Genomic DNA, 18470 nt, shown 5'->3' with positions numbered 1-18470 from the left:
CTTAGTTGGACGGCCAGTAGGTCAACCAATCAATCTATATTATCTATCCCTCATATCCATATTCATGTGACCTCAACCCTCCAACAATCACTACACGTCAGTTTATTGTTTCTTCTTACTCTCGTGATTCTTCTTACTTTTCACAAACACCCCCACCCCACCCTAAACAAAACATGATTAAACTATATTATCATCTAATCTTTGTGTTTTTGGGTTGACATTTGCCATTAATAGTTATAAGCTTGTCTGTTTAGAGGAAAGGAAAATTTAAATTTAAATCCCAAGTCAAAAGTCAAAGCAATTATGCAAAAAGAGATAAGAGCACGAGTGAGTTGGAGAGTTGGGTCCAAAGAAGACCAGATCAAGGAAGCAGGGCCCAACATATAACATTTTGCATGTGTTTATGTTAATATTTTGATCAGATGGTGATTGGTCACCGAGTTTGAATCAAAACCATTTAGTTTGGTTGTTCAATTGCAGGTCGGCTCAACGTGACAACGGCACCCAACCAAACTATTCATTTCAATGCTCGACTAATATTTCTCACTCTTTTTTCCTTTACTATATATGTAGCCTCCCTTTCACTCTCTCTCTCTCTCTCTCTCTCTCTCTCTCTCTCTCTCTCTCTCAGACACACAAATTGAATCAGATAAATAAAACAATGGCTATGAAAGCAATGAACATCCTGCAATTTCTCTTGCTTATCCTCCATCTAAGTCTTCAAGCCACACATGGCATTGGCAGATATGGTGGTGAATGGCAAACTGCCCATGCAACATTTTATGGTGGCAGTGATTCTTCTGGCACAATGGGTAAGCTAGAAATTAAAATGATTGATACTGGTTTAATTAGTTTCACGATCCGAAATGAGCACTTCTACACTCACTAAATTTGTTCGTGATATGATCGTGACAGTTTTTCATTTATTCAAATTTCGAATTATTATAATTTATAAATTGGTGAGTATAATATTTTGTAGGAGGGGCATGTGGTTACGGAAACTTGTACAGCCAAGGCTACGGAACTAGCACAGCAGCTCTAAGCACTGCTCTGTTCAACAATGGTTTAAGCTGCGGGGCATGTTATCAATTAAGATGCAACCATGAGAGTGACCCCAAATGGTGCCTCCCTGGTGGCATCACTATCACAGCCACCAACTTCTGTCCTCCTAATAACGCTTTGTCCAATGACAATGGTGGGTGGTGCAATCCTCCTCTTCAACACTTCGATTTGGCTGAGCCTGCTTTCTTGCACATTGCAGCCTATCGTGCCGGAATTGTCCCCGTACTCTTCAAAAGGTAACATATCTTAGTTCCAAAAATCATGGATGGTACACATGTTATGTTGTTAAGTTATGAATCTTGAGATACAACTATACTAAATTTTGTCTCATCAGATTAACGATTAGATTGACAGTCTGACAACATAACATACTAGATTGTCTGAGAAATGAAAATTCGCGTCGTAAACTTAATTAGATGTAACTGGTTAGGGAGATATTTGTGTTGCTTACCTAGTTGTAATTTTCTTGTTTTAGGGTTCCATGTGTGAAGAAAGGAGGCATAAGGTTCACCATGAATGGTCACTCATACTTCAACTTGGTGTTGATAACAAATGTTGGGGGTTCAGGGGATGTGAGAGCAGTATCGATCAAGGGGTCTAAAACGGGGTGGCTGCCAATGTCAAGAAACTGGGGCCAAAATTGGCAGAGCAACTCCTACCTCAATGGCCAAAGCCTCTCCTTTAAAGTCACCGCTAGCGATGGACTCACACTCACCAGCTCCAATGTCGTGCCTGCTAGTTGGAAATTTGGACAGACCTTTGAAGGTGGTCAATTTTAGATAATCTGTGGACAAGAATGACTTATACATAGACTTGTTCATAAATCATGCATAAAACTGCTTTGCAGTTTGCATCTTTGATTTTGTAAAATAAAATTATAATGTAAGTAAAATCAATGAAGTTAATTATGATCCGTGGAAATGAAGGAAACAAGTGCTCTACAGCATGGTTTCTTTCATCAAATCAACTCGAACATATCAAACTTTACTTACAAACATATTTCAAGAGGCAGTATCTACTCACACTCTAAAACAACCCAAAGACACATCCTCTTCTCATTCGGTCCATCACACAGCCAAAGGTTACATTGCAGGATGAACATCAAAAGACACTGCCTCTTCCCCTAACAAAAACCACCACTGCACATCCATCATGCAAATGTATAGACTCAATAATTTAGCAACGAGTATTTCACTCTCAAAACAATTTTTCCTTTCTCCACACCAAGCTTTCCACCCGTAACCAACCAATGACCTGGATCATCTTGCGGCCCCTTGCTCATCTCGGACATGTCCACAAACTTCACCAACTTGTTTCCCGCAACATTTTCTCTTGAACCTGAACTTGAGTCACTGGTGGACGTCAGTTTCTTTGACTTTTCTTTTGGGGTATGATCCCACAAGGATCTTCGTATAGTGCAGCCTGGTAGCCTAGAATATAAAAGCTTCATGTACAAGACATTTCTTGATCCAAAATCCCACACTCCAAGCTGTGCTCCAGTGACTATGTAGACACCAGAGAGGTCACCTATGAAGGTCTCGGGGTTCTCAATAGGTGCAGTGCTCACATGAGAGAAGTTTCTCCATTTCACTGGCTCGAACCATCGGCTATCTTGCTCCTCGGGTCCTTGCCACTTCGGAGCACCAATTGCGACATGGGTGTCCCAATATGGTAAAAGGATCTTTGGAAGAGATGCTAAGTGTTGAAGATGGATACAAAGTCGATTCTGCTTGCTTCCTTCTAGACATAACTGTACGCCTGTCACTGGCTTCCGTCCAACAGTTACCTGTGTGTAGCAAAATTTTGTTGAAAAGGATTAAGATGAAATCACCTACGACAATTTGTAATTTGGACGGACTATCACTATGTCATTAAATCACGAATCAAACTCAGAACGAGAGATCACGAAATTAACAAATGGGTCATCTAGTTAAGTATCCTTCATCAGTTTCTTAAGGGCTATTTAGACATCTCAAGGACATGACTATTGTGTTTTACATTTGAGGAATTAAATTATAAGCATTTATGTTTTTATCATGACAATTAAGTTGCTAAAAAAAGTCCTTGCCTGTTCTTAGTGAGGAGAGATTGATTACTAGAAAAACTCCTTACCTGTTCTTGGCTGACATAAAGTTTTTGCCCCATTATGCTGAATTGCAAGGATGGACAAACAGGTTCTTTTCTTTGGGGGCCCAGATTCCTGTCATATACAGGAGCCCATATTCGAGAAATTTGAAACTCTAGGAAATATCTCAGCTCTTCTATTGGAGGCTTATCTGCAAGAAGAATTTCAAAACAGTTAGCAGAATTACCTTATGGCTAATAATAGAGCACATTACAGGAAAAAAAAAAAAAACTATAATCCATCTACAAGGATTCAGTTGTCTTACATTCAAGATAAAGACCAATCGCTCGAGTAAGGTGTTCCTTTCCAGTTACCCCTTCTAGGAGAGCTGTTATCGGGAAAAATGTCATCTCGATTACATCTGGAGAGGACCGGACAGTTCTTGCCCATCGGGTGTGGTTTTGCTCCAGATCGTCCCCTCCCCTTCTTCTGAAAATGACTGTGACATCCTGATCCAAGGTAATGAGAAATCACATATAGTAAGTATCACAACTTGGGAAAATGAAATTAAACGTTCAAAGAAGAAAAAATAAATGAATAAACAAAAATCATTAAGTGCAATACATATACAAATGATAAATACTTGTAACATACTTCTTTCCCAGCAAGATATGGTGCAGTAGTGGGCTGAGGGTATATCCCTTGACTGTTATATAAACCAGAATCAACACCCTGAAACATATATTTTAAAAAAATGATAATTAGAAATTAGATTTCAAGTTTTTTAAAAAAAGGAAGCTATATTAAATAATGACAAGGAAAAGAAACAAAGCAGAACTAGCCTTATCATTGAATTTCATTTGACCTGAACTTCTATTGCTTTCTGTGTCTGAGAACCTCTGAGTTCCAATATCCTGGACATAGTTTTTGATCTCCATTGTAGACAAAGGAGATGACTGGTGTTGTTTGACATAAATTACATCTTTTCCACCAATTGTTACAGATGTGATGACATGGGTCCCAAAATTTTCAATAAAGCTGTCAAGAAAGAGTAGCCAACAATTAGGGAGCATTTAAAACTATTTTTTCACTATTTTTTCACTAAAGATCTAACTATTCATACCTTGCCAAAGATGTTGGATCCCAATTAGTCGGGACAGCCTCTTTCACATTTTCTTGCAACACTAGTGGTGTTTTGAAAAGCTGGACCTTAGCAAGTGGAATATAAAATCCATCCACAGAAAGGGTCTTCGTGGCTGCAGCATCAATGTGCTTTGAACCAGTGAAGCTAAATGCAAAGTTGAAACTCCCAAGAGGAAAGCCTCCAGATGCATTAGACTTTTGATTAAAATACTCAACCATCTGCAATCATTCGCCATGAGGAATATATTAAATAACTTCATGCATTGAAAGTATTATGCTGTTCGTTCTCTACATTATGCTTTAAGCTAATCAATTCTTTTAAGAGGGGTTCTCCCTCTCTCTTTATACACACACGGATTTATAGGCAGTCACAGCCTCTTAAAAAATGCAACGGACCACAAATGTTCTTGATCATAATCACGAATGCCTCAATACCACTCAAACAATCAAAGATGCTACTCTTGTGCAAGCTTTATTTTCCTAATTAAACTTAGAATTTGATCCTGAGTTTGGCTGGTAAACTAGCTCAAACAAGTACCTAACAAGCGGTGCTTGAACATTTTCTAGTTCAATACATTTTCAAAAGGAAGTAGACAATGTTTTATCTATTATGGGCGCAAGGTTATAAAAACATGTCCATCACATATGAAACAAGGAAGAACACAAAACACAGAGGTGGAGGCATTCGGAGCTGAATAATTTCCACTCCTTCAAATTAAATGGGTCCGATAATTTTTATAAAAAAAAACCTAAGAAGTTTCAATTAGTTTGCTGCAACTCTTCATTGCTGATTATTCAATTTCATGACATATTTCTCAATGAACATCAATCTCATTAGTTCAACACTTATCCACTTTCACCACAATCTCAGCATAGTAAGCTGTTTGCAATCTAAACTTAATTCACAAACTCCTAACCCCAAACCTTAATGCACCTACAACATGCAGACATCCACTAAACCCTCAAAGAAAGTACAATAACAAAAGGCTAACATAAGCTAATAAGCATACCTCATGGAAGCTGCAGACTCCAGAACTCTGACGCCCCATGGATTCCTCAGACTGCTTGATGTCCCTAGAAACATTTGGCACAATTATATCATCATAAAGGCAGAGATCCCTAGTGTGCTCCTCATCAAGCTCTAGTATCCTAGACCCTGCCACTCCCTTACAGTAGAGCAACCTTGTATCGAAGTTCACGTCGAAGCCTCTTCCTAATGCCTGTACGGAGTTCACAGCTGTATGCAAAGCTGCTGCATTTTCTCCCATTTCTCATCAGAATACTGTGGAACACCTCACTTTTCTCTGATCAGAAGCAGAGACAGCTAGGAAAACTGACCCAAATCCAAAACCCAGTTCCCTATTCGGGTTGTTGAGCTCAATTAGAAGAACCAAGCTGGAAACTTTCCCGGAAACCCACGAGCAATTGGATAATCATAACGTTTTGAGTATTGGGTTTTTGAAGATTTCTCTGTTCAACCATTTTCCCAAGGAAGCTCAAGACTGGTTCTTCAGCAGACTCTTCTCTCTCTCTCTCTCTCTCTCTCTCTGTTCTTCTAAGTTGACTACGAAAAATCTTTAAATTGATATATTCACGAAGCTGAAGCTCTATCTCCTCCTCTAGATCTCAAATCCATGGAAAAATTATCCAATTTTTCATTCTCTTTCTGTGTGTCTCTCCACAATTCTCTCTGTAAATTTTGCTCTCTACCGTGTACTTTCTACCACTTTACGAGTTAACAACAGAGGGCATTGACTTCAAGTATTTGTTTTCTCACATAAATGTGTGAGTGCATTTTCCTCGACCTTAACGTTTGCTTTGACACGTGCATCTCTGATTTGATCAGACGGTTCTGAGAAAGTCGGCAAAACAGTCGTGTTAGACTTTGATTTGGTCAGATGGGACAGAGACCTATGGGATTGGAGCTCAACTATTGGTTTCAACTTTTTTATTTTCCCCTTTCCTCGGCGTCCTCCTCACGAAAATCTCTCCACGACTCAAAAATGTCGGATACAATTCAAACTAAAAAGTTGCCGTTGCCAACTAAACTGATACTCAGAATCTGGGTTATCTGAATTAGGCCAAAAACTAGTAATTTTGGGTAAATAAAAACAAAATAGTATGGCTTTGCACTGTGTGCACATCTAAAAAAGGCTAAGCTATTTGACACTTGCAAGCCTTCCCCTAACTCAAAAAGACAAAGGTCTACTTTGGGTTCTAGTATTTTCCTTGGAAAAAGCTGCATTTGTTTCTTCCATATAAAGGAAATGCTTTCAATCAAATAGATAAGTGCAGCTAAGTTCAAGACCTATCCAAATAGCTGACTTTACTGCCTACCTCAAATGGTATGCATGTACAGAATTTTGAGATCCGGGATTTGAGATCTCTTTGTATTCAGCAAATCTTACCCATAAAAAGCAAACAAAAGAGCCATGCACTTTGCAGTGGGGAAACCTCAAATTACCCTTTTACAAGTGGAACCTTTGTCTACGGCCACAAAAGTAAATTAGATAGTGACATCTATGACACCCTTCAGACCAGGGTAAGGGTTGATTTTTTTTTTTTTTTTTAATGAAAGAGTAAGAGTTGATATTGATCAAGCATCATTATTCTCATCAGTCTTTTCAAGACCCCAAGGTCACACGCCAACACGCACGCACAATGTGCAGGCAGAGGCAGAGCACCATTGCCTGCTAGGGCAGCCACATGAAGACATGAAGACCTGACACTTGCTATGACAAGGTCAAATTTTCAAGGGAAATAATCAGGTGGTCCTTGGACCACCATTGAGTAGCAACTTCAAGCTTGCCATCTATCAGTGTCTCAAGGAAAACTAAAGTTCCAGCCCCAATATGCACGCATCAATGAGGATGATAGTTGAGTAATATATTACTAACGGCATTTTTTTATTGGTAAAATTACATCTGTTACAATTTTGTTTTGTTTTGTTTTGCTGACAAATTATCCATAATTGACATACATACCAAGTGAATGGCTTCCATTATTTCATGTCAACATGGCTGAAGCCGAGCGTTTTTGGGACTTCCTTACAAATCATCTCATTCCTCAATCGCTCAACATCATCCCATCTCTCTGCTTCAGCATAGATGTTTGACAACAAAACATAATCTGCATCCCTTAGAGGCTCCAATTTGGCAAGCTGCTGGAAGCTTTGCTCTGCCAATTCTACGTTTCCATGTACCCTACAAGCACCCAACAAGGTTCTCCACAACAAAGAGCTTGGCCCGGAGGGCACAGCTTTGATCATCTCGAACGCTTCGTCTAACAATCCCCATCTGCTGAGAAGATCAACCATGCAACCATAATGCTTCTCATCAGGCACAATCTTGTATTCTTGAACCATCTGATTGAAATACCGGCGTCCTTCTTCCACCAAACCCTTACGGCTACAAGCAATTAAAACACCAATAAACGTAATCCGGTTTGGTGTAACTTCACCAAGCTGCCTTTCCATAGCCGCAAACAATTCCAAAGCCTCATTGCAGTAACCATGGACGCCCAAACCCACAATCATGGCATTCCAGCAGCCAACAGGTTTCATTTTCAGCTCACCAAACACTTCCCAAGCTGAACTCAATTTCCCACATTTAGAATACATATCTACAAGGGCAACACCCAAATACCCTTCAATCTTATGGTGCTGTAGGTTCAAGGACTCATGAATCTTCCTCCCAATCTCCAATGCACCAGTTTCAGCACAAGCACCCAAGATAGATATAAGCGTAACTTCAGTAGCTTCCACCTCAGCAATTTGCATTTCACGGAAGAGCTTCAATGCTCCATCATAATCTCTAACCTGAACATAGCCAGCAATCATCGAATTCCAAGAAACCGAATTCCTCACAGGCATCTCTCGGAAGACTATTTTTGCAGCCTCAATGTTGCTCAACCTAACATGCCTTGCTAATAAAGTATTCCAGGAAACTACATTCTTCTCAGGCATTGACTGAAACAGATAATCCGCGGATTCGAAATCGGCAACCTGATCATAAGCTGTTAACATGATGTTCCAAGAAGAAGCACTTCTGTCAGTCATTTCGTCGAAAACACAGCGGGCAAGTTCCACAGACCCACACTGAGAATACACAAAAATCAACGAATTCTGAACATACAAATCACGATCAAAGCCCAACTTCAAAACTCGGCAATGAATTTCACTTCCCTTACGATCAATAACAAAGCCACAATCTTTCACCTCATCTTCTTCCATACGTTTCATCACTCTAGCACAAGCCTTGAGCGCAAAATTGTATGTGAAATGATCAGACCTAACATTCGTTTCCTGCATATGGTTGTAAATATGTATAGCTTTGATGGGGAAGACGCTGTTGGTGTAAGCCCTGATCATGGTGTTGCAGGTGAAGGGGTCGTCCATGGTGGTCTCTTCGAACAGGGCTTGAGCGTGCACGAGGCAGCCTAGCGGTGACAGTGATGCGAAAGCAACGAGCTTTGCGACGATGGATGTGTGAGTAAAGAAGAGACCTGTTTTCGTGAGGAAACCATGGGCTGCTTCGACTTGTTTCATGGAAGAGAGTTGCGGAAGCTGAAGAAGCTTGGAAAGTAGGTGGGAAACGGCGAGAGTCGCACTCAACATATTCCATTCCGAAAGCTCTGAACTTGATGGCTCATTTGGATCATCAATATATATTGGATTGAAATTATGTACTCAAAACGACGACGTATGGTTATAAGTTCTGTTATGACTATTTTACCCATTATTGAAAATCTTGATCAGAATTCAGATGCAAAGCAAAGACAAAATACTTTGGCTGGATTCAGATACTTCATCACCTAGAAATCCAAATACTGAAAATGATTTTGCTAAAAAAGGGAAGGTTCCATTAATAAGAACAGAAAATTGTCCAAAACCATGTATCTCTCCTTTACAATAGGTCACCTACACAATGAGAACCATCCTCAATTTATCTATTTATTTTCCTGATGAGTTACCCCATCAGCACCATTTTTTTTCCAGCATTTTCTCATCCTTTGCATTCACCATCATCTTTTAAGGTAATCAATCATAAATTCGCTAAAAATTGTATCCACTATCGCAAGACTGTTCCCCCAGTTCGAACAAATTGATGGTTTCCAAAAAAATTTGACTGCTCATTGTGAGTTCTTGGTCCTCTTAGCATTGAACAGTTGCCTAAGGAAAGCAAACTTCCCTCTTGTCCGAACAGATAATTCACTCATGGTACCATTACTTGCTGCTGCTTCGTTGGTGTCAGTATCTGGTATAGGCGGTGAGGGTGGTGAGAGTTTGAAGAGGAATGAGTTGAGCATGCGGATGATCTGGCTGAAGGTAGGCCTTAAATTAGGGTCTTCAACCCAGCATGACTGGATGACAAAGGCAAGATCAGGGGATATATCCTCCGGAAGTCGAGGCCTCTCTTGCTGCATTCTCGGATAACAATATAAGAGTAAGCAACATAAATAGAGGTATTGTTTCTTATATCAGACTGCGCATAATAGCCAAATGTATTAACAGCAATAACAGATTTAGTTGTTGCACCTTGAAAGCAGCAGCATAAGCAGCCTGCAAATTGGACATGCCTTCAAAGGGCATGCGGTTGGTCAATAATTCCCATAAGACGATCCCAAAGCTATATACATCAACCTTGTTATTGTAATGCTTCTTCTCTCCCTGACGTAAGGTCACAGTGCTATACAGCTGCAAATGCTAATAGTTGGTCAAAGGGAACTAACAATTGTGCAGGAATAGTAAAATACGTTAGAAGCAGATCAAATAAACTTTCAAGCACATTCAGAAACAAAAACCAACCAAAGTAACCCAAATTAGTGCATAAGGCTTCAAGATTGGCACCCAATTAGTGTTTTAACATTACTTGGGGTTTATAGTAACCAGTTCAACCCCCTCATACATCATCTCCAATTCTATCTATCATAGATACAGAATTCATTCAAAAGCCAGAAAGAGAGTAATAGCTTGTCGTTCTGCAGTCAACTCAAACAACCATGAAACTTTTCCAAAATAAAAAGATGTACTACTTCCAATTTCAAGAACATCAAAAGACCCCAGATAGCTGAAAGACTGAAAATAATTAAACATGTTGACAAACCTCTGGAGCCATCCAACGGTAAGTCCCAGTTTCTGCTGTCATCATCTCTGTAACGCTTTCTTCTCTTGCAAGACCAAAATCCGCAAGCTTTACATGTTTCTGATTTTCCGTAAGCAATAAATTGTCTGCAATAGACATCATATGTATTGTTAAAGAGCGAAACCTAATAATTTTCAGAGTAAAGATTAAATGAAAAAAACACCACCACAGGCCCCAACTGAAAAATAAATGGACAAACACCTAAGACAAAAAGTACAGCCTTGTTTTGCAAGTGAAGCTGCCTTCTTTTACCATTTTTTATATCAAAATGTTGGTCCTAGGATAGTATAAACTGATCACATGAAAGCAATCTTGTGAACTAAGTGCAGAGTCCAACAGAAAGAATAATTCCACTTGGAGAGAACTTTAAGCCATGTCTGCAGCCTACTAGATAAGCACAGCTTAGCAAGAGCAGAATACAACATACAAATAACAGCAAACAACGGAAACTTCTGGCTCAAGCACTGCTGCAATTTCCACTAATTATTTAACAGAACTTTGAACAGAGATACACAATTAGAGCACATTATTCCCTTTTTAAGTATTGGAGTTTTCATCAAATGTTAATTTTGAAAAAAATGTCAATAAATTCATTAAGCATTAACAAGCCCTCTTCTATTGTCATTATCCAGCAGTACCAAATACAGTAGTTAAGTACTGCTCAAAATGTTACCAGGTTTCAGATCTCTATGGATAATCCCATTGGCATGTAAACATTCCATTGCATGAGCGATATCAAGAGCAAATTTAATTGCCACATGGAGTTCCAATGGATTTGGACGAATACTCATCAGGTACTTCCGGAGTGACATCCCGGGTAATAGCTCAGTAACTATCACCATTAGAGGATCCTTGCAAGCTCCAATAAACTGTAGAGACCAAAAAAAAAAAAATTACAGAATCCAGTAAAATTATTAATTTGAAAGCCAAAGGCCTGCAACAGTTCAAGCAGAGCAGGCATGAATACATTTATAAAACTTCCATTTCAAATGTCTTAAATAAAAAGAACTAGAGAGTACATCTTTAATCACAGCACTTACCTTGACAAGATTTTCATGTTTTACCCTAGACATCATATTAACTTCACGAGCAAAACGACTCTCAAGTGCAGCTCTTTCTTCAGAAGTACTCCCACGATGGAGGACTTTGATAGCAACAATTCGATCACGGTACCTGGAAAATCATTAGACTAGACGTACATAACTAGTACACAGTACACTCGACAACAGACAAACTACTCATAAACACTCCGTGCAATAACAAAATGGCACAGTTCATGTAATGGCAACCAACTAGTAACTCCTTCTAGTTTACAAACAAAAACCACTTATCAGCTAATAATAAAGATTCCTCCTCCTATTCATCCAAGTACAGAATTGAAATGTGTTCCTACAGAACCGTACAAGCATATCCTTACCAGAACAAATGTTACATGAAAATAATCCATACAGTATACAACGAATTAAAAATACATTCTTTACTTAATCACACCAAGCAAGCAAAGAGCAACTAAGTTGAGCATAAATAGTTGACTGACAAGGAATTGAGACTGACCTTCCTTCATAAACTTTCCCATGTGCTCCTTCCCCGATTTTCGACCCGATAAACAACAAATTCGGGTCAACCAGCAAGTTCTCATCGATCGTCAGCTGCTGCGGGACCAATATCGGTTCAACCTCCACCGACCTTCGCAAAACCGTTTGCTCATGTGCCCTCTCTCCTCTTCCTCCGTTGTTCACGCTGCAATTCATGCTGAAACTCTCAAATGATACCCGAATTCCTCATTTCAACCCCTTCCTTTCCACGATGCTTAATCACACAATTGACATTATCCCAATCCGATACTCAGGCTCTTCATCAAGCTTCAGTGAACATTTGCTTCAATTTCCATAGCATCCCTCAAACCACCATCACAGAAAAACCCAATTCCTATAAAGACTGAAGCTTTCTTATCCAGACTAAACATTCAGAGAAGATTCTTCTACTTCCACCAGCACTACTTCACGAATTTATAGTATAAAAGGAAAGAAAAAAGTAAAATTGTTGGAAAGAAAAGGAGTCAATTTTCTGACCGATGGCAAGGCTTTTCTTTTTGTTTCCGAATATAAATTGCGAAAATGAACTCTCTTGTCAAACTTGTATGAACAACTTTGCTTGAGCTGGAAGCCTCGTCGGCTTATAAAAGGAATTTACAGCCAAGGAAACCAGATAAACACAACACAAAAGCAACTTACAGTCGACGCTAAATTCTCCCGAGAAAATTCATCCAATAAAATAAATTTAATAATAATGAATAACAATAAAGCTAGAATCGCTGCCTTTAACGTCTAATTAAGCTCGGAGCTTCTTTTTCTTTTTCTTTTTAAACTTCTACATAGAAAAGGAAACCTAACCCTAGAAAGCACGAGCCTCTCTCTGTGCCTCTGAGCTCGCTTTCTTTCTCTCTCTAGAAATCGCGCTTTTTTCTCTCTCTACCCACTGAAGAGGAAACAGAGGCGCTCCGATGAAAGATAAAATTCCGGGAGTCTGTTCCGACGGAGGGTTTAAAGTTTAAAAGTTGAGAGCAAATTTTTCATTTTCTTTTTCTTCCAAAAGCAGAAAGTGATATGGCCAATGGAGAAGCGCCACGTGGAGAGCACAAAAACAAAGGTTTGCTCGCTGCGGTCGTGGCATCAGCCGATTTGGACATTCTTGGTCGAGAAATCGTATAGCGACAAAACGTGTTCGGCTCGGCTCGGCTCGATTTTGGCTTTGGGTTGAAAGCCGGTCAGCTTTTTCTGCCTCGTGCTCATTGCTTGAGAGTTAGGAAGGAAGTTAGGAGTTAGGACAATCCTTTTTTATCCATTCAATCTTTTAATTTCGTTATAATTATTAAATTAATGAATGAGGGAGACAATTTATTTATTTATTATAAAGTCAGTTGGAGTATTTGTGTATCTGATGTGGATGTAGATATTTCTCCAAATTTGCATGAACTCAAAAGTGTCCATTTTCGTTTTTAATGCCAATCTTTTCAGCTTGATAAGGAGGGGCGGCCACTATAAATTGTCATGTTTTTCTTTGCTTTGACACTCGAGTTTTTTTTTTTTTTCATATTTGTTAGGTAGAATTTACTTGTACTTAGATGGGTTCATTAGTTTACTTTTATTTATTTATCAACGTTCATTAGTTTAATTATGTATTAGAATATTACATGGTGTAGGTTGACTTTACATTATGGTCTGCTCATTAAAAACTACGACCCGTTCTCATTTTTCCTATTTACATCGATGTGTAAATTCACATATTTTTCAACTATTCGCCTTTGATATATGGAGTCTAACTCCGTAATTAGTGTAGTTTGAATTTGAAATTAATGATAGTCAATATAAAAGGTCTATATATACCACAATTCAACTCCACCACTACCTCCTAGAACATGTTTGTTCTCTAAATTTTGTTTAAAATAGTTAGTTTTTTAGTAGACCTATGAGTAAATATATATATATATATATATATAAAGCAAATGGTAAAGAATAGTGAAACATTCAAAATATCAGAAAATGCCCTTTGTTAATTCAAACATTAAGAATTGAAATTATTAATTAAATGAGGATAATATGGTAAACCCATATTTTTTTTTTCATATTAAAAAAATTTTAAAAAAATCAGATAATAAGTCATACTTTTATGGAACATAATTAACTACCCATCTATCTATATATATAAAACAAAAGGCAGAGAATGGTGAAACATTCAAAATACCAGAAAATGCCCTTGGTTAATGCAAACATTAAGAATTCAAATTATTAATTAAATGAGGATAATATGGTAAATTCACACTTTTTTATATTTAAAAAAATTAAAAGAAAAAGAAAAGGCAGATAATGGATCCTATTTTTATGGAACACAACTACCCATTATCTTTTTTAATTCTAAAATAAATTTACTTATTTTTTTAAAAAAACCTCTCGCAAGCGCAGAAGCGCGTGCAGAGAGGCTAGTATATATAAAGCAAAAGGCAGAGAATGGTGAAACATTCAAAATACCAGAAAATGCCCTTGGTTAATTCAAACATTAATAATTAAAATTATTAATTAAAGGAGGATAATATGGTAAACCCACATTTTTTTTTCATACTAAAAAAAATTTTAAAAAAAAACAAAATCAGATAATAAGTCCTACTTTTATGGAACATAACTACCCATGTTATCTTTTCTTAATACTAAAAATAAAAGATAAAAGAAAAAAGAAAACCAATTGGCACATACGTGAGGGCTAGTGTTAATTTATGTTTATTGGTGGTAAGGATTTTGAATATATATATATATATATATATATCTATATATATAAAGCAAAAGGCAGAGAATGGTGAAACATTCAAAATACCAGAAAATGCCCTTGGTTAATGCAAACATTAAGAATTGAAATTATTAATTAAATGAGGATAATATGGTAAATTCACAATTTTTCGTATTAAAAAAATTAAAATTAAAAGAAAATTCAGATAATGGATCCTATTTTTATAGAACACAAATATCCATTATCTTTTTTAATTCTAAAATAAATTTAAAATTTTTTTTGAAAAAACCTCTTGCATGCGCGGAAGCGCGTGCAGAGAGGCTAGTATATATAAAGCAAAAGGTAGAGAATGGTAAAATATTCAAAATACCATAAAATGCCCTTGGTTAATGCAAACATTAAAAATTGATATTATTAATTAAATGAGGATAATATGGTAAATTCATATTTTTTCATATTAAAAAAATTAAAATTAAAAGAAAATTTAAATAATGTATTCTATTTTTATGGAACACAACTACCCATTATCTTTTTTAATTCTAAAATAAACTTAAATTAAAAAAAAAAAAAAAAAAAACTCGTGCAAGCACGAAAACGCATACAAAAAGACAAATAAATAAATAAATAAAGAAAAATCTTTGTCGCCACACCATAGCATGATGGGCATAGAAAAACTTTGTACCACATCACCATGATGGGTGCACAACTTTTGTACCGGAGGACTTTTTCCATGTTTGTGACTAGAAGGGTTGAATTTCGAGCAGAGAAAATATGCATATGCCAAAATTCCAGTGGTTTGTATTGTATGTTGGATATGCATTATGAAAATAGGAAGAAAAAAAAAAAAATATATATATATATATATATATATAAAAGAAAAATGCCATTTTCAATTAATTAATGACACGTGTGAGATAGACGTGGGTTTTGTGTGACATGGGTTGGGTTGGGTTGGGGCAATGACTTGACTTGTTTGAGGATTGAGGTTGAGGGTGTGGAGAGTTTGGGGCCTTGGGGGACCATTGATTCTGATTTCAAATCTTTTTCATCAAAAAGGCCCACTGCCCCCTCCTTTTGATTTTTTTTACTCTGACGTGTCGGTCAGATGAGTACATATGTGGTCCCCACAGGTTCCATCGCCATCCGATTGGAACCAGTGTGTGGACATTCTGACATTCAGATTATTCGTGTGAGTAGAGTTAGGTTCATAATGCAGCCTCCTCGGTTTCCCTTCTTCTTTCACTATTTCATTTCACTCATTCATGTGCAAATTATCAAATCAATGATGCATGTTATAAGGATCATTTATATGGATACAAACTTCAGTCTCTTTGTCACGGACTCAGGATTTTAAAATAGAATAAGTTAAATTTATCTTACGTGAAGAGTTTATGAGTAAAACAATATTATAAATAGGCTCGAATTAGTTATATTAAATATTTTAAATTAGATAAAAAAAAAACTCTATAGAGATTTTGGGCTTAAAAAAGAGACTCTACAAGAGAGACTATGTTAATCATAATGAGGGACCGTACATGGTATATCAATTTATAGAATTTTTTTTTAGTGTGACTATCAAGTTATTAGGTGATATTTCAAATCTAATTATTATACCAAAATTCTGTACAAATTTATTTCTTCATATCTCATATTAATAGTGATTGTCCTTGGATTGCCATAGCAATTGGTGGAAACACAAGCAGCCTTTTGTAAGAACTACTACTGTTCACATGAATAGTAACAACCCTTACCTCTCCTTACCTCCTATCATAACAAATAGATGAAAGTGTTGTTAAAGACTAAGATCACCGACGAATGGAGCATGAACATTCAAATTATCCAACGTGAATATTGAGAAATACCACGTGTAGAGCAAATAATAATATGGACGTGTGGCTCTTCCTGGGATTTTTTTGTTCCTTTTTTGTGTTGTGTGTATGTATGTTGTGGACGACATGTCGGCAACATCCAACTTTGATATCAAGAGATAAAACCGTGACCGTTGTTTATTATGAACTAGTCAACATAAATACCAAACATATTGGCCCCAGTTTCTTTTATTTTCTTGAAAAGAATATATATATATCTATATATATAAAGCAAAAGGCAGAGAATGGTGAAACATTCAAAATACCAGAAAATGCCCTTGTTTAATGCAAACATTAAGAATTCAAATTATTAATTAAATGAGGATAATATGGTAAATTCACACTTTTTCATATTTAAAAAAATTAAAAGAAAAAGAAAAAGCAGATAATGGATCCTATTTTTATGGAACACAACTACCCATTATCTTTTTTAATTCTAAAATAAATTTACTTATTTTTTTAAAAAAACCTCTCGCAAGCGCGGAAGCGCGTGTAGAGAGGCTAGTATATATATATCCTTTTACAATTGAGTAGTTGCCATATGTACAGGGATAGCCATCCTACGTGCACAATCAATCATATATTTGGACCCACCCGTGATTCATATGCCATACCATCCACAAGTTATATTGCAGATTATGTACACATCCTCAGATGCTTGATTTACAAGTTATAAGGTAGCTTACTTTGTTGTATTTTTGTCATGTACTATAATTAATAAAAATCTCATTTTAGCTGAATTATAAATGTAATTTTAGAATTTCTCAAAAAAAAAAAATTTATACACTAATTATATGAACACACAAAGAAATTATTTATTAATTTGAGCAACATAAACATAATAATTCAGCTTATACATAACTTAAGCCAATCGCATTATCATGCGTGGCCAATTATTATAGTCATAAATTAGAGAAGGAGAGAATAATAAGCAATAAGTTAACTTATTATTTGTCCGATGATTGAACTTTGCATTGCGTAACCTTAAAACCTTCGGCAGGTTTCCCGTTGTTTAGAGGGACCTTCAAAGAGCATGCTATATGGGGTTGCTTAATTTTAACCTTCGATGCAAGAAACTTGACCCAGTACTTAACATCCAGGTTCAACATGATATCAAAATCCCCAGCATTCTTAAAGTTGGAGACCTCATCAGCCCTGAGAGCCACTTGTCGCTGCCCCTTGAACAATGCTGGTAATAAAACCGTCTTCTTGTGCCCTAGGTAGGAGGAGGAGCTCAAGCTAACATTATTTAGGGTTTGCTTCATGAAAATGGCACTGGCTTCGATTCGGTCAAAGTGGAGACCAATCTTGTCGTTAGGGTTTTGAAGGGTTATGTTGAGGGCTAGATTGTATTCGAGGGTGGTGTTATTGTTTGTCACGTTGAATTGGAGAAGTGAGGCATCGGTCACTTGGTAGTTGATGCGTTTCAAATGAGAAACACGAACAAAGCCAGCTATGATCCAGGACACAAAACCAGTGATGCCTAGGGCAAAAACTAGGGCCACAAGGATGATGGAGCAACAGCAAAAAGTGCACATACCCATGGTTGAGGAAATTAAAGAGAATTTTGAATTGGTATATGATAACGATGTACAGTAAGAGGTATTTATAGTAGTAGTACTGAGAAGAGAATGTGTGTGTTTGTGTGTTATTGAATTCTAGATATCTAAATTGGAAAGTAAATGTAAATGTAAATGTGCATAGCCGCGTGTTTGGATTGATAGAAAATAATAGATGAAACCGTATGTTGTGTAAATCTCTAAACTTCAATTTCAGCCCCAGTCTAGGTACTGATTTACAAATTTTGATTATCCAAAACGCAATTAAAGTGAAATACCAAAAATGTATGGACAAAGAAACCTCCCATGCAGTTTCCACAAATTTGCAAGAACCTTAAAAATGTAGAAA

The 18470-nt window shown here is 37.0% G+C and overlaps 5 protein-coding genes across 6 annotated transcripts; 1 reads left to right on the top strand and 4 right to left on the bottom strand.

The window, feature by feature from the left end:
- On the top strand, positions 467-1859 carry LOC18775164 (expansin-A4). The gene is made up of 3 exons (XM_007205694.2): positions 467-812; positions 980-1298; positions 1538-1859. Exons 1-3 carry the CDS (start codon positions 662-664, stop codon positions 1839-1841), a joined length of 774 nt encoding a protein of 257 aa, XP_007205756.1. The 5' UTR covers positions 467-661; the 3' UTR covers positions 1842-1859.
- LOC18772384 (MACPF domain-containing protein CAD1) lies at positions 1964-6053 on the bottom strand. Its single transcript, XM_020566382.1, has 7 exons — positions 5281-6053; positions 4251-4489; positions 3970-4165; positions 3782-3859; positions 3453-3636; positions 3175-3338; positions 1964-2848 (listed from the first exon to the last, which is right to left on the bottom strand). The coding sequence occupies exons 1-7, from the start codon at positions 5536-5538 to the stop codon at positions 2231-2233; spliced, it is 1737 nt and encodes a 578-aa protein (XP_020421971.1). The 5' UTR covers positions 5539-6053; the 3' UTR covers positions 1964-2230.
- On the bottom strand, positions 6842-8925 carry LOC109949795 (pentatricopeptide repeat-containing protein At4g18840-like). The gene has a single exon (XM_020566172.1). It carries the CDS (start codon positions 8883-8885, stop codon positions 7272-7274), a length of 1614 nt encoding a protein of 537 aa, XP_020421761.1. The 5' UTR covers positions 8886-8925; the 3' UTR covers positions 6842-7271.
- On the bottom strand, positions 9105-12821 carry LOC18773929 (serine/threonine-protein kinase HT1). Of its 2 annotated transcripts, none has more exons than XM_007205339.2 (6): positions 11968-12821; positions 11454-11586; positions 11087-11282; positions 10375-10499; positions 9807-9965; positions 9105-9688 (listed from the first exon to the last, which is right to left on the bottom strand). In XM_007205339.2, exons 1-6 carry the CDS (start codon positions 12162-12164, stop codon positions 9401-9403), a joined length of 1098 nt encoding a protein of 365 aa, XP_007205401.1. In that variant the 5' UTR covers positions 12165-12821; the 3' UTR covers positions 9105-9400. The 2 variants fall into 2 exon arrangements, with proteins under 2 accessions (XP_007205401.1, XP_020421762.1); XM_020566173.1 differs by having other exon boundaries at positions 11454-11557; positions 11968-12079.
- On the bottom strand, positions 17510-18106 carry LOC18773630 (NDR1/HIN1-like protein 10). Its single transcript, XM_007206392.1, has one exon. It carries the CDS (start codon positions 18104-18106, stop codon positions 17510-17512), a length of 597 nt encoding a protein of 198 aa, XP_007206454.1.

Source organism: Prunus persica, chromosome G6 (assembly GCF_000346465.2).
Source record: "Prunus persica cultivar Lovell chromosome G6, Prunus_persica_NCBIv2, whole genome shotgun sequence".
Lineage (NCBI taxonomy): Eukaryota > Viridiplantae > Streptophyta > Magnoliopsida > Rosales > Rosaceae > Prunus > Prunus persica.
Note: the sequence above shows the minus strand (reverse complement) of the source record. Positions and strands in the feature narration are given on the sequence as shown.

Excerpts from the sequence above, each read along its gene's own strand:
- LOC18775164 (XM_007205694.2), top strand. The coding sequence starts at position 662 with ATGGCTATGAAAGCAATGAACATCCTGCAATTTCTCTTGCTTATCCTC. Across the intron at positions 813-979 it reads TGATTCTTCTGGCACAATGG|GAGGGGCATGTGGTTACGGA; the intron begins GTAAGCTAGAAA and ends AATATTTTGTAG. Across the intron at positions 1,299-1,537 it reads GTCCCCGTACTCTTCAAAAG|GGTTCCATGTGTGAAGAAAG; the intron begins GTAACATATCTT and ends TTCTTGTTTTAG.
- LOC18772384 (XM_020566382.1), bottom strand. The coding sequence starts at position 5,538 with ATGGGAGAAAATGCAGCAGCTTTGCATACAGCTGTGAACTCCGTACAG. Across the intron at positions 4,166-4,250 it reads GATCCAACATCTTTGGCAAG|CTTTATTGAAAATTTTGGGA; the intron begins GTATGAATAGTT and ends CTTTCTTGACAG. Across the intron at positions 2,849-3,174 it reads TTTATGTCAGCCAAGAACAG|GTAACTGTTGGACGGAAGCC; the intron begins GTAAGGAGTTTT and ends TGCTACACACAG.
- LOC109949795 (XM_020566172.1), bottom strand. The coding sequence starts at position 8,885 with ATGTTGAGTGCGACTCTCGCCGTTTCCCACCTACTTTCCAAGCTTCTT.
- LOC18773929 (XM_007205339.2), bottom strand. The coding sequence starts at position 12,164 with ATGAATTGCAGCGTGAACAACGGAGGAAGAGGAGAGAGGGCACATGAG. Across the intron at positions 10,500-11,086 it reads CCATAGAGATCTGAAACCTG|ACAATTTATTGCTTACGGAA; the intron begins GTAACATTTTGA and ends TGTCTATTGCAG. Across the intron at positions 9,689-9,806 it reads CTTATGCTGCTGCTTTCAAG|CAAGAGAGGCCTCGACTTCC; the intron begins GTGCAACAACTA and ends CCGAGAATGCAG.
- LOC18773630 (XM_007206392.1), bottom strand. The coding sequence starts at position 18,106 with ATGGGTATGTGCACTTTTTGCTGTTGCTCCATCATCCTTGTGGCCCTA.